We start from the raw sequence: 15,742 nt of genomic DNA, 5'->3' as shown, positions 1-15,742 counted from the left end.
TCATCGCCCCATATTGTGGCGCTCATAAAATACGTCATCGCCGCCCCCCAGAGTACAGAATGTACACAACACGCAGAGACAGAGACAGATATCTGAACACAATGTACTGGCCTCAAATAAAGTCATTTTTAATGATCTGTTCAGTTCGGTTGAAAGCATATAGTATATGCATACGGTGAACTTGTATAAAATGGGCGAAGTATCAATGATATGCAAGTTGAGGACCTGAAAACAACCTAAGAAAGCAGCAGTGTTCTCCTCAGAAAGGGGGCGTGCTCCACACGTGTGTGTGTGTGAGTGTGTCAGTGGGTGCTGCTGCACAACACGAAAAACCCACCCTTATTCAACGTGGTGTCTCTCTTTGGGCATCAACCTATAGCCTGGACCATTGACATTGCCTCCCATGTTATATAATTGATTTAGATTTGGTTAAAAACAACAGCGTCCCCTTTCTTTTGGCGCCGTTCACAGTTGGCTGTCGGCCAGGGGATCTAGACGCACACCGGTACATTCTCATCCATCGTGTCATTTATTCAGTAGTAGTTCGTAGTTTGCTTTGGTATTTAAGGACACACCTGGAGTCGTATTAGTAATCATGGCGACATCTCTGCTGAGGATGGGAAGGCTGGGCTCCTCTCTGAAGGTAATGATAAATAAAATGCATTATGCAATGAATTGATTGTAACACCGCACTCGGAATGTCTTTGCCTTGCTTTTAGCTAGAACACACCCAGGTGGGGCAATACATGTAACGTAGGGCTGTGGCTGTAGCAGGCCTGTGAGTTAAATGCTCTTGGTTAAAGGCCTGCTACATGCGTGGTTTGCAGGAATACTTCCATGATCTGCCCGCGTCGCCCGTACGTATATGTGGTTATGCAGCTTCTAGGCGTCGATGTTCGATGTTTGCATTTTTACCCGTGAGTTATAATTGGTTTTAAGGTGAAGGGACTCAATGTTGGAAATACTGACAAAACAACATATATTGTCTTCTGCACCCATGCATGTCTCAAAACTATTTTGGGACTGGTTAGATCTATTCTGAAACCCTCCTCACATAAGCTGAGGTCTCTAATGTTACTTTCATTGAAATGTACTTTTTTGTGTCTTTTAAAATTGATATAAACACCTAGAGATGCAGATATTTTCGGTATGAATGCATATTTCTGACTGTCTGTGGACGTTGGTTTCGCAGTGTTTGAGGCCTGAGAGCTGCAGGTCTCCCAACAGAGTATCAGCAGTGGCAGCCCTCAGCACGAAATCCGGAGGAGGCAAGAAGCCGATTAAAAAAGTCAACCAAGGTAGCATCTCCTGAACATTTGTATGTCGTTTAGTGTCAGGCAGTGATTGAGGTACAAGCATGACTGATCTCATTTGGTCTCTTCCACTAAAGAAACACAAGCATTCCTCATGCAAGGCTTTGGCATAGTTCCCCATTATGACCTTCAACTAGTCTCTACCAGTTGCTTCCAAATTTGACCCCTAAGCCCCTTTCATTACACGTTTGCACCAAAGTATTCAATACTGAAGCTTTAAACTCACTAAATATTATGGCAATAGCTATTAAACCCATTTTGATGAAACATGCTTGTAGGTTTCTACTGGTGATGGGCATACATGGGTTGTTTGGATTATGCTTCTTTATTTTTGAATATGTGCAGTACATGACTTTGAGAACAAGATATAAATGACAGGTTAAGGAGGAACAGCATAACGATCTGGACTAGATGTAATCCCAAATCTGGTAATTCTACCTTTCTTTTGATGCATGGTCTATATCAGGTGGGTTCATTTGTAATGGGGGCATTTTACAAGCTCTATGGTAATACTTTCATATGAAACACTTGGAAAGCCTATAAGCCTATTGCAGAATAAAATTGAATTTACTGATGGAAATGCATGGAAGGGGTAGAACCAAAATCAGGATACTAAATGGAAAACTTATTTTCTTCCGTTCAATGCTTGTACCTCAGTCTGTCTCATATTGTGTTTGACCTTTTACCCTTTTCCACAGCATTCTCCTGTGATCCGTTTACTGCTTCACTTTGCCTAATGGTCTTTAAAGGCTTTTTTTCTATATAGAAACGGGACGGAATTTAGAGGGCTATGTATAAATCATTAACTGTGATTTTCTCCCTTTTTATAGTTATTTTGTGTTCATCTAAGTGGAGTGCAGAAATCTTCGATTCTTATTCTACTCTGCAATTCCTCTACTATTCATTTCATTTCTGTAGTTGGTTTGTCATTGTAAATGGTTTGTGTTGGATGAATCTAATCGTAAAAATGTGATTGTTAACGAATAATAGGGGATTATGCCTAACAATTCATTTAAAGCCAAATTAACTCTTCACCTGCTTGTATTCTCCTTCATCCTAGACAAAAAGCCTGGTAAAACATACTTCGATATAGAGAAACTAGTCCAGCATAAGACCTTTGTGGAGATGCCCAAGAAGGACCCTGCCGTCATGGTGGCCGTAGCAGAAGCTGCAGCTGCATCTAAGCCTGCTGCAGAGCCTCTCGCCGCCGCGGTTACAGCTGAACCTGCAGCCAACATTCCTGTTGAGGAGGCACCTGTCGCTGAGGCTATGACCCCTGTGGTTGAAGCTGCAGCCCCCGTGGTTGAGGCTGTTGAGGCTGCGGCCCCTGTTGTTGAGGCTGCGGCCCCTGTCGTTGAAGCTGTGGCCGAAGCTGCGGCCCCTGTTGTGGAGGCTGTGGTTGAGGCTGCGGCCCCTGTTGTGGAGGCTGTGGTTGAGGCTGCGGCCCCTGTTGTGGAGGCTTTTGAGGCTGCGGCCCCTGTCATTGAAGCTGTGGCCGACGCTGCGGCTCCTGTTGTTGAAGCTGTTGCTGAGGCCGTGGCTCCTGTTGCTGAGGCCGTGGTTCCTGCCGTTGAGGCTGCGGTCCCTGTAGCTGAGGCTATGGTAGAGGCCGTGGCTCCTGCCGTACAGGCTGCGGTCCCTGTAGCTGAGGCTACGGTAGAGGCCGTGGCTCCTGCCGTTGAGGCTGCGGTCCCTGTCATTGAAGCTGTGACGGAAGCTGCGGCCCCTGTTGTAGAGGCTGTTGAGGCTGCGGACCCTGTCATTGAAGCTGTAGCCCCTGTTGCTGAGGCTGTTGAGGCTGCGGCCCCTGTTGTTGAGGCTGTGGCAGAAGCTGCAGCCCCTGTTGTTGAGGCTGTGGCAGAAGCTGCAGCCCCTGTTGTTGAGGCTGTGGCCCCCATCATTGAAGAAGCCCCTCCTGTAGCAGCTCCCCATGTTGTGGAGGCTGACCCTGAGGCTGTTATGGAGGCTGCTCCAGCAGTTGAAGTTGCCCCTGTTATTGAGGCTGCCCCAGAACCAGTTGCTGAAAGTTCTATTGAAGCCCCACTGGCTGAAGCTCCTATCGAGGCTGCCCCCGCTGTGGAAGCTGAAACCCCAGTAGAGGAGAGCCCAGAGGCTGTGGTGGCAGCGGCTCCAGTTGAGGAGCTGGTGGATCCTGCGCCAGTCTTGGCTGAAGCAGCAGGGGAAGAACTCCAGGCCCCGGATGAGCCTGAACCTGTTGAATCCCCTGAGGGTACACACTGATGCACCACCGCCTCCTCCACCATTAGATATGCTCCTTCTCTTTCCCATCTGGATTGGGCTGTATTTGCATTGAGTAAATGATATTGTGTATAGGTTAAGGATAAACTGTAAATATACTCTTTCCCTTTGCCTCTCATGTCACCCTCCCTGATTGGTGGTCACTGTTATGCCATCACCTTGTAACCAGCCCTTGCATGTCTTTGCATTCTCCTGCATGGCTGTTTGACTAACATATACGGCATTGGACTCATTGTTAGTGCCACCCTCTTGACTTCTGCAGTCTTGAGGTTAACATAGTAACTTCATGTTCAAAAAGTAATATTCCCTTTCCTTTTTTTGTAATTTAAAACAATCATGTCTTTTCCTATGCGTGTTTCGCTGTTGAGGGAATCACCGTCTTTCCCACTTGAATAATTCACACAACTTCTCTGTACACCTTCCCACACACTTGTAATGTTTTTTATGGTTGTTGCATGGTAAAGTAATATTATCCTTCCTTCCCAAACTTTTTCCATTGGTTTGTGTTTTGGATACTGTAACTGTAACCTCTCCTAACTGTTTTCTTCCTGATTGAATCGCACTGTTTGGGTTTACGGGTTGCCAGAGAGGATTGACTAGCACACAGACTTTCTTCTTTTGTCAAAAGTAGATCTGAAGCTGCAGCTGCATCTGCCTATGAGATGACATGAGTAACCCTCCGGTCTTGCAGTAATAACAAGTCTGGTTTTGCGAGTTTAGTATGACCTTTCACCGCAAACCTCTAACCCGTCAACCCTTTTTTATTTATTGCCACCACCTTCGTCTTTTCCTATGCAAACTCTGCCCACTATCCCAGGTTCTGGTGTCCTGCATGAGGTTCTATGGATTTAAAATGTTTATCCTAGCCACATTGGACTGATCCTACCATCAGTTCCAACTAAGAGTTGGCATTCTTTACCTTTTCAATAATTGTTGCATTTTCTCCTTCAGCACAACTCGATCCCATTCAGAAGCTCTTCGTGGATTCCATAAGGGCGTACAACGCAAGCAGCCAGTAAGTCGATTGCATCGGAGGTACAAACACTTGTATCCAGTCTGTCCCGCCTCCCACTTATAAGTAGCTGGTGTACCTCACTAGCATGTGTAAGCTGACACTGACCCCTTGAACTTTGACCCCAGGGCTAGCGGCGGGTTGGTGGATGCGGGGGCAGAGTATCAGAAGGCCCTGGCTGAGGAGATGACCAAACTGCAGAGACTCTACGGCGGCGGAGACCTCGAATCCTTCCCTGAGTTCAAGTTTCACGGTGAGTCGACCACACCAAGGGTTCCCCAGCCGTGTTGTCATAGTAGGGTTTAATATTATAATTGAAAGCGTGAGATGGTGGGTGGGATATTCCATTCATTGTTGTTTGATCCTTGTTGTTTTCCAGTCTTTTTTTTTCATAATCCAGGCTTTTTTTGCATAATCTCTGAGCTCTATTTGGTTTTAATGTCATGGAAGTATTCTGAGGGAGTGATTGGAGATGATTTCAAAGTATTATCATGGAATATGATCTTGACATGCATGATTTGAAGCAGATTCATTTAAGAAAAATAAAATTGTAGATTCATTTCTATAATCTATTCCTTGTACTCCCTACTTATGTTTCAGAACCCAAGTTGAGTGAAGTTTCCTCCAAATGAAGACCTGCACTTTTTTATGACATGTTTTTCCCTCTCAGTCTCTCCTGTGCTTTCCCTTAAGCAGTGTTAAAATAAAAATAAAATATCCTGTCTGCTATTTTTCTATGTGTGAATGTAGATGGAGCCCTTAGATATTCCAATGGAATTTAACCCTTTTGTGTTGGTGTTTCTCTGGAAGAACTGTAGAACTGTGAAAATCTGCTTCTGCGTAGCAGATAAGGAAAAGAAAACAAATAAACTCCAATTCATGTTTGTTTTTATGACTGGCTGATGGTCTCTTTTATTGTTTCTGATACGCACCATGACATTGAAAATTATTCTTTCCATAGCTTACAGATGGATTACATTTTTTCAGAAATACATGTTAACCTTTCTCAAGGGTATTGCAACCATGTTCAGTCCAGCCAGATGGAGTTCCTGTTGTGAATTCAGGTAATTTCTTCATTAGATCAGCCCTGAAAAGCCCATGGGTCAGTTTTGGGACAAGACATTATTGATCAGTAATGAAACCTGCGTTCCATTTATTTTACCACATGGTACATTAACATGTACAAACATGACTTTCGAAACCAAACCATTATTTGCACATTCATTCCGTGTATTTTGATGAGCCGGTAACGGCTCTATGTATATTACTGTTTGTTTGTCCTTGTATAGCCTTCTGTATACAATGTTTATTCATTACAATAAAACCTAAATAAAAATGAACGTGCAGCTAGAATTGGAGTGAATTAGAATATTGTGGAAAAATAAATTAATTCAAATTTAACCGAATTGAAACTCGGATTCATTATACCGAAAGGGAAATACTTCAAGCCTTTATTTGTATTAATCTTAAATATGGCTTACAGCTCATATCCCCCAAATGCAGTATCTTAAATATATCACATTACACCAGTATAAGACATCCGGAAATGTCTTGTATATGTAATCAGCAATTGGTTGGTAGACCTTTTGCATGAATTACTGCATCAATGCAGAGTGGCATGGAGTCGATCAGCCTTCGGCCCTGCTGAGGTGTTATGGAAGCCCAGGTGACTTCGATAGCGGCCTTAAGCGAGTCTGCATTATTGGGTCTCGTGTTTCTCATCTTCCTCTTGACAATACCCCATACATTTTCTATGGGGTTCAGGTCAGGCAATTTTTCTGGCCAATCAAGCAGAGCTATGGTCATTAAACCAGCTATTGGTACTTTTGGCAGTGTGGGCAAGTGCGAAGTCCTGTTGGAAAAGGTAATCAGCATCTCCATAGAGCTGGTCAGAGAAGTAGGCATGAAATTCTCTCAAATCTCCTGGTAGACGGCTGCGCTTAATTTGTACTTGCCTCTCCCTTCTTCCTCCAGAATCTTGTATACAACATACAGGTGCTGGTCAAATTATTAGAATATCATGAAAAAGTTGATTTATTTCAGTAATTATATTCAGAACGTGAAACTTGCATATTATATCAATTCATTACACACAGAGTGATATATTTGAAATGTTTATTTCTTTTAATTTGGATGATTAGTACTGACAATTACTGAAAATCCCAAATTCAGTATCTCAGAAAATTAGAATATTAGTTACGACTAGTACAAAAAATGATTTTTTAGAAATGTGGGCCAACTGAAAAGTATGAACATGGAAAGTTTCAGCATGTATGGCAATCAATACTTAGTTGCAGCTCCTTTTGCCTGAATTGCTGCAGCAATACGGCGTGGCATGGAGTCGACCAGTCTGTTGCACTCCTCAGGTGTTATGAGAGCCCAGGTTGCTTTAATAGTGGCCTTCAGCTCTTCAGCATTGTTGGGTCTGGCATCTCGCATCTTCCGCTTCACAATACCCCATAGGTTTTCTATGGGGTTAAGGTCAGGTGAGTTTGCAGGCCAATCAAGAAGAGGGATACCATGGTCCTTAAACCAGGTACTGGTAGATTTGGCACTGTGTGCAGGTGCCAAGTCATGTTGGAAAATGAAATCGTCACCTCCATAAAGTTGGTCCGCGGCAGGCAGCATAAAGTGTTCTAAAACTTCCTGGTAGACTGCTGCATTGACCCTGGACCTCAGGAAACACAGTGGACCAACAGCAGCAGATGACATGGCACCCCAGACCATTACTGACTGTGGAAATTTTACACTGGACTTCAGGCAACGTGGATTCTGTGCCTCTCCTGTCTTCCTCCAGACTCTGGGACCTTGATTTCCAAAGGAGATACAAAATTGACTTTCATCTGAAAACATAACTTTGGACCACTCAGCAGCAGTCCAGTCCTTTTTGTCTTGAGCCCAGGCGAGACGCTTTTGACGTTGTCTCTTATTCAAGAGTGGCTTTACACGAGGAATGCGACAGCTGAAGCCCATATCTTGCATACGTCGGTGTGTGGTGCTTCTTGAAGCACTGACTCCAGCTACAGTCCACTCTTTGTGGATCTCCCCCACATTTTTGAATCGGTTTTGTTTGACAATCCTCTCCAGGGCGCGTTTATCCCTCTTGCTTGTACACTCTTTTCTACCACATCTTTTTCTTCCCTTCGCCTCTCTATTAATGTGCTTGGACACAGAGCTCTGGGAACATCCAACCTCTTTGGCAATGACCTTTTGTGTCTTGCCCTCCTTCTTTAAAGTATCAATGGTCATCTTTTGGACAGTTGTCAAGTCAGCAGTCTTCCCCATGATTGTGTGTCATACAGAATCAAAACGAGAGACCATTTAAAGGCTTTTCCAGGTGTTTTGAGTTAGTTAGCTAATTAGAGTGTGGCACCAGGTGTCTTCAATATCTGACCTTTTCACCATATTCTAATTTTCTGAGATGTTGAATTTAGGGTTTTCATTGGTTGTCAGCTATAATCATCTTCTTTTTGGCAAAAAAACACTTATAATGTATCAGTCTGTTTGGAATGAATGTATACATTCTACAGGTTTGACTTTCTAAATGGAATTAATGAAATAAATCAACTTTTTCATGATATTCTAATAATATGACCAGCACCTGTACTCAACGCCAGACGCTTTTGACGTTGGCTCTGATCCAGGAGTGGCTGGACCTAAGGAATGCAACAGTTGTCGTAGGCCATGTCCTGGATATGTCTGGGCTCTTGATGCTCTGACTCATGCCTCAGTCCACTCCTTGTGATGCTCCCACTTTTTTTAATGGCCTTTGCTTGACAACCCTCTCAGGGCAGCGGTTATTCCTGTTGCTTGCGTACTTTTTTCCACCGCACTTTCTCCTTCAACTCAACTTTCTGTGAGTGGGCTTGGATGCAGCACTCTGTGAACAGCCAGCTTCTTTAGCGATGACCTTTTGAGGCTTAGCCCCCTTGTGGAGGGTGTAAATGGCTATCTTCTGCAAAACGGTCAAGTCAGCTGACTTCACCATTATTATGAAGCCTACTGAACAGGACTGACAGACCATTAAGGGGCTCAGGAAACCTTTGCAGGTATTCTGATAGATTAGAATTTGACACCTTACAATATTCAAATTTTCTGATACACAGAATTCTTGGTTTTCATAAACTGTAAGCCATAAAAATCGAGATTATACAAATAAAGGATTACAATATTTCACTTTGGGTGCAAACAAAATCTATATTATATAATTTATTGAGATGCACCTGTGTGTGTGTGTGTGTGTGTGTGTGTGTGTGTGTGTGTGTGTGTGTGTGTGTGTGTGTGTGTGTGCGTGTGCGTGTGTGCGTGTGTGTGTGCGTGTGCGTGTGCGTGTGTGTATATAGCTAGCTATATTGTTATTATGTAAAGGGTTTACGTCATTATGACCACAAAATAGATATACTTTTTACTCTTTATATATTTATTTACATATATATGTAATATTATTTATATATTTGTGTTGAACCAATCCCGGTTTCTACCCGGAACATAATATTGGTAACACAAAATGGCGACCTCCTTGCTGCGGATAGGACGACTTGGGTCTCTCAAGGTAATAATACTAAAATGTAACCATAACACGTTTTTATGATGTCGTGTTGTCGTTCATCAAAAGGAAAATCAACAATTTAACAGGTGATACTACATACACGGTATATATCTCCGCCCACTGTACCGTCCTGTATACAGTCTGACCCCGGTCGGACTGCTGAAGTTCAGGGATGGTACCGTAGTACAGATTACTATAGGAGGGGACAGATCGGAATGTTAAAAACGTTTCTGTTTTCTGTAGTCAAAGTCAACATTGTAACACAAAACAGTGCGGTTGCGGATTTTTTTGGACATAATTTAGGAAGCAAGTGTCACTGTCGTGTTGTAATTCGGTGCCCTCCATTGCCATACACATGTCAAAGAGGTGAATCAGCTCCTGACTCACACCATCTTAAGGTAGGGCCTTTACGCTCCAAACCAGCTTAAGGTAGGGCCTTGACCTCATTCCTTTAAATGAACAGGCGTAGTAAATTCTATTCAACATGGTCAATAAAATGTCTTACACTTAATATGCCCCTCTTTGAATGGCACAGTTGTTGTCCCTTATGGAATGACTTTTGAGGTGCACTATATATTTGTTGACCTAACCCAATCAATAATAGTATACGTTATTCCTATGTATCTCTATCATACCTAATCCAAGTACTAGGCTTGCACTACCATTGGGTTATCATCGTTCTCTTGTATTGGGTTCAAGGACCAAGCCAAACTGATTTAAGGAATTTTTTTGCTCTCACCATAATTCCTTCGAAGTAGATTGTTGCCTCCTGGTGAGAGGCAACCAAATCACAATCTACTAAGTGTATCTCAGTTTGTGAATGATGTCACTGCTTCAAATAATAAAGCCTATTCATAACTTTCAAAGTCTCCATTGTACGATTTAGTAGCATGTTGACCACAGTTTGAGAGTTCTCCTGTTGTTGGTGTTTGTGGTCCTCTTGTTTGCAGGCTTTGCAGCTGGAGAGCTGGGGTGGTGTGCTGCGCTGGCCAGCGGCGGCTCTCTGCACGCAGGGAGGGGAGCCCCCAGCTAACCCGGGAAAAGCTCAGAGCAAGAGTAAGGCCTTTTTCACTCCTCCACTCTTATCCTCTTCGTACCCCTCTATACATTTTGTTTGTTTATTGTCATTTAAATAATGTTTAATGACAAAGATGATGTGATTATTTTTCATAATCTTATTCTAACATTTATTACCCACTTCCATCTGCATCCATTGTCAAGTTCATAGTAAATAAAGTTAATGGGTATAACTTCATTGATTCACTTGTTAAAGTGGCAATCTCAAAGATCTCCCAACAATTTGAATTTAAATAAATGTCAGTTAAGTCACAATTGCCAAATTAGGTTTCACAATTGTGAAAGCAGAATGATGAAAGCCCTTGCAGTATTAGCAATGTTACGAACTGGATGTTGTTGGTGACATTACTGCCATTCATTCAAATAACAAGGGGCATGCAGTGGTGCTACCAGAGAGGGTTTGGAAGAGCTAGTCTAACAGAGTGTGTGTGTGTGTGTGTTGCGGCGCACTGTTTATTTTTCACCATAAGTGCCACCAACAAGAACGGATATAAGATCTTGAGATTTCCACTTTAGTTTTTCCATATTTCAGCTCCTGATAAGACGTCTATTGTCTTTGTTGAATCAATCCTGTAAAGCATAAATCAAAATAACCAGACAACTTATTAACCAAAGTTACTTTCAATTGTTCAACCTGGGTTTATTGTAAGAGTTCTTAAGTGTGCCTAAGATACTTTGACAACCATATATTTCCTTCTTTGATTCTATCGATATTCTGCCCTAAAATATTATTGTGTACACTTGCTTGGATCTAAACAAGGGGGACCAGAAACCTATTCCAGAATGGCGACATGAGAGCTTCTTTCTCTTAGATGTGATTCCAGTCGAGCATTTGACCCAATTCCATGTGGCTGTTTAACTGTTTTAACCGTTCTCCTCTGCAGTAGAGGCTCCGGATGACAGAGCAACCTTGCTAGCCTACAAGACTGCTGTCGCCTTTCCCGTTAGGCTTGCACCCGCTGGGTTTCCCCCAGCTCATCTTCTAGGTGAACCCCATCCTGAGGCCATCCCTGTTGGTCAGACAGCTGTGGCCGCCGCAGCCGTGGAAGCTAGTCCAGCGGGCCATGTCGAAACGATTACCCAAACCCTGCCTCCTGTCACTGAGGCTGCTCCTCCTGTTTACACTGAGCCAGCCCTGCAGGCCGCTGTTGAAACCCCTCCCTCTCTACCTGAGGCGGCGGTTACCGAAACTCCCGTTGTTGCCAAAACTACAGATGACGTGGCTCCAGCAGCTGACCCTAACCCTAACCCAGATGAGAGAGCATCCTTGCTAGCCTACAAGTCCGCAGTCGCCTTCCCCGTTAGGCTTGCATCCGCCGGGTTTCCCCCAGCTCATCTTCTAGGTGAACCCCAACCTGAGGTCATCCCTGTTGGTCAGACAGCTGTGGCCGCCGCAGCTGCTGCCACGCTCGCCCCTCCTGCAACCACAGCTATTGAAGCACCACTTGCCAAAGAGCTCCTTGAGGAAGCTAGTCCAGCGGGCCATGTCGACCCGATTACCGTCGCTGAGGCCGCTCCTCATGTTATCCCTGACCCAGCCCCGGAGGTCGCTGTTGAAACCCAACCCACCCTAACTGAGGCGGCGGTTACCGAAACTCCCGTTGTTGCCAAAACTACAGATGACGTGACTCCAGCAGCTGCCACCTCCTCTCGGCCAAAAGAGCCATCGGCAGACGGATCGTCCTCTTCCTCTTCCTCCAGCAGCGACTCTGACTCCGACTCCGACTCTGATTCTGAAGACTCCGAAGAGGGAGTCAAGACGAAGACGAAGGAGTCCTCTGCCACAGCGCCCTCTGCTGGAGAGGTCGGCGTGAGCCAAGACGCCGTCGCTCCCGGGGACAACATGAAGACCGGAGATATCGAGCCGGAGACGGCTGCGTTCGAAACCATTCCGGTGGACAGCCCTCCTACCTCAGCTACCCAGGCCACAGAAGAAGCTGAGGTTTCCGTAGAGACGGATGCTGCAGCGGTCTCCAGTGAGGCGTCCGAGGAGTTGGTGGACTCCGCTCCACAGATCTCCTCTGCGGCTGAAGAATCAATCGCAGACGCGGCTCCCCGGGTCCAAGAACACGCCGCCGAGCTAGCATCTGACCCCCAACCAACACCAGACAAACCCATCGAAACCTCTCCTCCCCCTTCTTCTTCCTCTTCTCTGGAAACCCCATCGGAAGGACCAGCGGTTCTTGAGGCTGCAGCCGAAGCTCACTTAGAACCGGAACCCCGGGCCCCGTTAGAAGCAGCAGAAGCCCTACCTGAAGCTCCACTGGTTGAAGCGGTGGCTGAAGCTCCTCTTGAAGCTGAACCTGTGGCAGAAGAAAGCCCTGAGTCCGTGTCTGTGGCCCCAGCCGAGGTGGCATCTGAGGCTGTTGTTAAAGCAGAGGCCCCTGTAGAGGGCGCTGAGGAGCTGATGGATACAGCTCCAGTCTTGACTGAAGCTGCAGGGGAGGAACTCCAAGCTGTGGAAGTTACACATGCAGAAGAAGCTCCATCCGCTGTGGAAGCTGCAGCCCCAGCAGCAGAAGAGAGCCCAAAGTCTGTATCTGAAGTGGCCCCAGCCGAGCTGGCCCCTGAGGCTGCAGTTGAGACAGCGGCCCCTGTAGGGGGCTCTGATGAGCTGGTGGATCCTGCCCCAGTCTTGACTGAAGCTGCAGGGGAGGAACTCCAAGCAGAGAGCCCAGCTGAGCCTGAGGCTGTTGAAGCGTCTGAGGGTATACACCGCACCACCACCTCCACCCTAAACCCTACTCCCTCTCCCGCTCCACTGTGGATCTTAAAACACCCCACACCTCACCATCCTATACAGATATACAACGTCAAAGTGTTCATGAAGGTGGCATCGATATCCCCACAAAGCATGGCTCAAGTAGTTGTGTCTCGGTGCTGTCCCTGAAATTTAGTTTTAGCAATTTAGAAATGTTAGTTTAAAATACCTCCCTCACATAGATGCTTCTGCATTAATAGCCTTTTTTTCTCAATAGCTCTTTCATGTTCACCCCATTGTTTCCTTTGCCATTCATCCCAAAGAGGTAGTCTCAGTGAAGCCCTAGGCCTCTCTAACATGCTGGCTTTCCGCTTGTCTATTTCCAGTCGATCGCTTCACTAGTCATTAACTGAAAATAAATCCAAACATGAGATATAAGCTAAAGTGCTCGGGACAGGGTCACGTTGCATTCATCTTCTACATGATTCTGTTGCCATCTAAATGAATCCATGACATTCATTTTCACTGACAATAGTTTAGGATTGATTCTGTGGCTTGCATGAACCCAGGAACTGATATGATCATTATACTGCCTTGGTTACCCCCTCTACATGCACATCATATACAATTTGAGGTTTCTGAAGGTGTCCACAGAGCCTGTGCATCCTCTCATGCTTGCAGATAGTAACTACTAATCTTAACAATCTTTACCATCCTCCTTCTGTTGATTTTGGATCTAAACTCTTTTCTGAATATCCTAAAAGGCAGCTGCACTACCAGAGGACTTTGGAAACATTTCTCTTGTGTTGTATAATTTATTTTTTGTATATTTTGGTTGCGTTGTTCATCACCTCTTTTGCCCATCTTCTACGGTGTTTTGGACTACTATGATTTACTAGTTATATTTCATCGGGTACTGTTGACATTTTATCCCCATGGTCAGGTGGTCAGGGTTAACCTGATGAGTGCCGGCTAATGCTATCGCTAATGCTAATGCTACAGTGCACAAGCTCCACAGTTTGGATACAGTTAGAGGAGTGTCCAAACATTTCTCTGCTGTAATGGTTAACCTGAGGTGTGCCAGCTAATGCTAATGCTATTGCTAATGCTACAGAGCACATGCTCAGGGTTCCAGTTACAGAGGAGGATGCGGTCCTCCACACCAGCAGGTTTTAAATGAAGTCACCTGGGAGACATTTGGGTTCAGGGGAGGTCTTCCTGGAAGCAATGGATAAAGTGAACCAGATGTTGCAAACCTTATGGCATATTATTGTATATTTCTTCATTTTAAATATCTTTATTTTATTGTGTTCCTAAGATATATTATTGTGCGTGCGAAAGGTATTTGCAATTCTTAGTTTTATCATATATATATTAACCAGCACATCTTGTTAGCTTGGTCGACTGCTTCCTGGTATACACCCTCCCCTTCCAGGGATACACCCTCCCCTTACACACCTCTGGCTGCAGTTTATTTCTTTCCTTAACACCCAGGGGTGTTGTGCGCCCTTCTCCTCGGTCAAACTCCTACTCCTCCACATTGGTGTTAGATATGTCAGTTAATGAACACCATAAATGCATGTCTTCTAAAACATCCTGCCGTTTCAACTCTTTTAATCCCCAAAAAAGGGTGCGTCTATTAATGTCGTGTGTGCGCTGGTTGTGAGTAGATTCCCATGGATAACTGTCTCAGTGTATCACCGCATGTCTGCAGTCTGACCCACCGAAGCCCCTCTAGCGGCACAAGAGGATCTAATTAGCACTAGCTGCAGTCGTTCTTGCTTGGACAGGCTCTTTTATGTGTGCTTGTGCCTGTATAATCTGTATCGTGGGCTCTGATTCTGACTCTGCAACCAAGTGTATCTTATGCTTTCCTTCTCCCCCCCCCCCAACACACAAATTAAGCCCCTTAGGCCTTTCACGCCTGCCTGGCTCCGGTCTCTACCAGGGGGGTGGCGGGGATGGGAGGTGTGCCTGTGATCGTAGGAAGTACCCCGGCCGTAAAATATCTTTGTTGACACGTGTGACTATTTAAATGTATTGGCCTTCAAAGACCTTATCACGTGTTGACAAATTGATACAAAGCTTGTGAAGGTTTGTGTTCTACTGAGAAGCCAGTATTCTGGTGCCGAACAACCCCCTCCACAAGGGAGAGAGGTCCCTTTTTCAGGTTGAAATACAAGTAAAGATGGGGTCTTGTCAGTTTTTTGGTTATCTGCTCTTCTGGGCACTTTTGATGTTCAGCTCTTAAAATGGGGAGAGGTCTGTGCGACGCCTTGGGGTTCCAGACTGAAGATTTCCTCATCTTATTTAGTCTTTTTTATGTACCTAACATCCCGTCCCCTTCCGTCTCTCTTCTCCACAGAGGCAGCAGCAGCCCCGGAGCCTGAGGAGCCGTTTGACAACAGCACGTACAAGAACTGCCAGCACCACAACTACAACACGTTCACGTTCGTCGACCTGGATCTGGAGATGGCCAAACACCGCCTGCCCCAGCCGTCCTCCGGCCGACCATCTCCCCTGCACTAAAGCAGACGGCGGTGATATCCGAAGAGTCGTGACAGTCTATCTCGGAAATACCCCCTCCCTGAATACGTTTTGTCTGTTAATGATGGCGATGTGCTTGCCCTTTGTATCTATGGTGCACTTAATTCCGTTGTGAAAAGAAATGTGATGATATATTAAAGTTCACCTATTTGAATCGAAGTCTCATTCTTTGTGAATCCTCGGTTCTATTGTGCTAAGAGAGGCAGCAACTCATAAGAAATCTGCGATGATCAAACGCCTTTTTATGGTGTATTTGTACCTCAGGGGGGTCATTTAAATAGCGC

At 45.1% G+C, this 15,742-nt stretch overlaps 2 protein-coding genes across 3 annotated transcripts; both read left to right on the top strand.

Annotated features, from left to right (window-relative positions):
- Positions 1-284: 284 nt before the first annotated feature.
- On the top strand, positions 285-5,476 carry si:ch211-140m22.7 (calphotin). Of its 2 annotated transcripts, none has more exons than XM_030343920.1 (6): positions 285-643; positions 1,193-1,298; positions 2,374-3,543; positions 4,524-4,587; positions 4,713-4,837; positions 5,185-5,476. In XM_030343920.1, the coding sequence occupies exons 1-6, from the start codon at positions 596-598 to the stop codon at positions 5,214-5,216; spliced, it is 1,545 nt and encodes a 514-aa protein (XP_030199780.1). In that variant the 5' UTR covers positions 285-595; the 3' UTR covers positions 5,217-5,476. The 2 variants fall into 2 exon arrangements, with proteins under 2 accessions (XP_030199780.1, XP_030199781.1); XM_030343921.1 differs by lacking the exon at positions 285-643 and adding an exon at positions 755-857.
- A 3,589-nt stretch (positions 5,477-9,065) lies between these two features.
- Positions 9,066-15,612, top strand: ndufv3 (NADH:ubiquinone oxidoreductase subunit V3). Its single transcript, XM_030343660.1, has 4 exons — positions 9,066-9,136; positions 10,084-10,189; positions 11,095-12,918; positions 15,277-15,612. The coding sequence occupies exons 1-4, from the start codon at positions 9,092-9,094 to the stop codon at positions 15,438-15,440; spliced, it is 2,139 nt and encodes a 712-aa protein (XP_030199520.1). The 5' UTR covers positions 9,066-9,091; the 3' UTR covers positions 15,441-15,612.
- Positions 15,613-15,742: the final 130 nt, after the last annotated feature.

This window comes from Gadus morhua, chromosome 20, assembly GCF_902167405.1.
Source record: "Gadus morhua chromosome 20, gadMor3.0, whole genome shotgun sequence".
NCBI lineage: Eukaryota > Metazoa > Chordata > Actinopteri > Gadiformes > Gadidae > Gadus > Gadus morhua.
The sequence above is the reverse complement of the archived record's forward strand: the minus strand, read 5'-3'. Positions and strand labels throughout refer to the sequence as shown.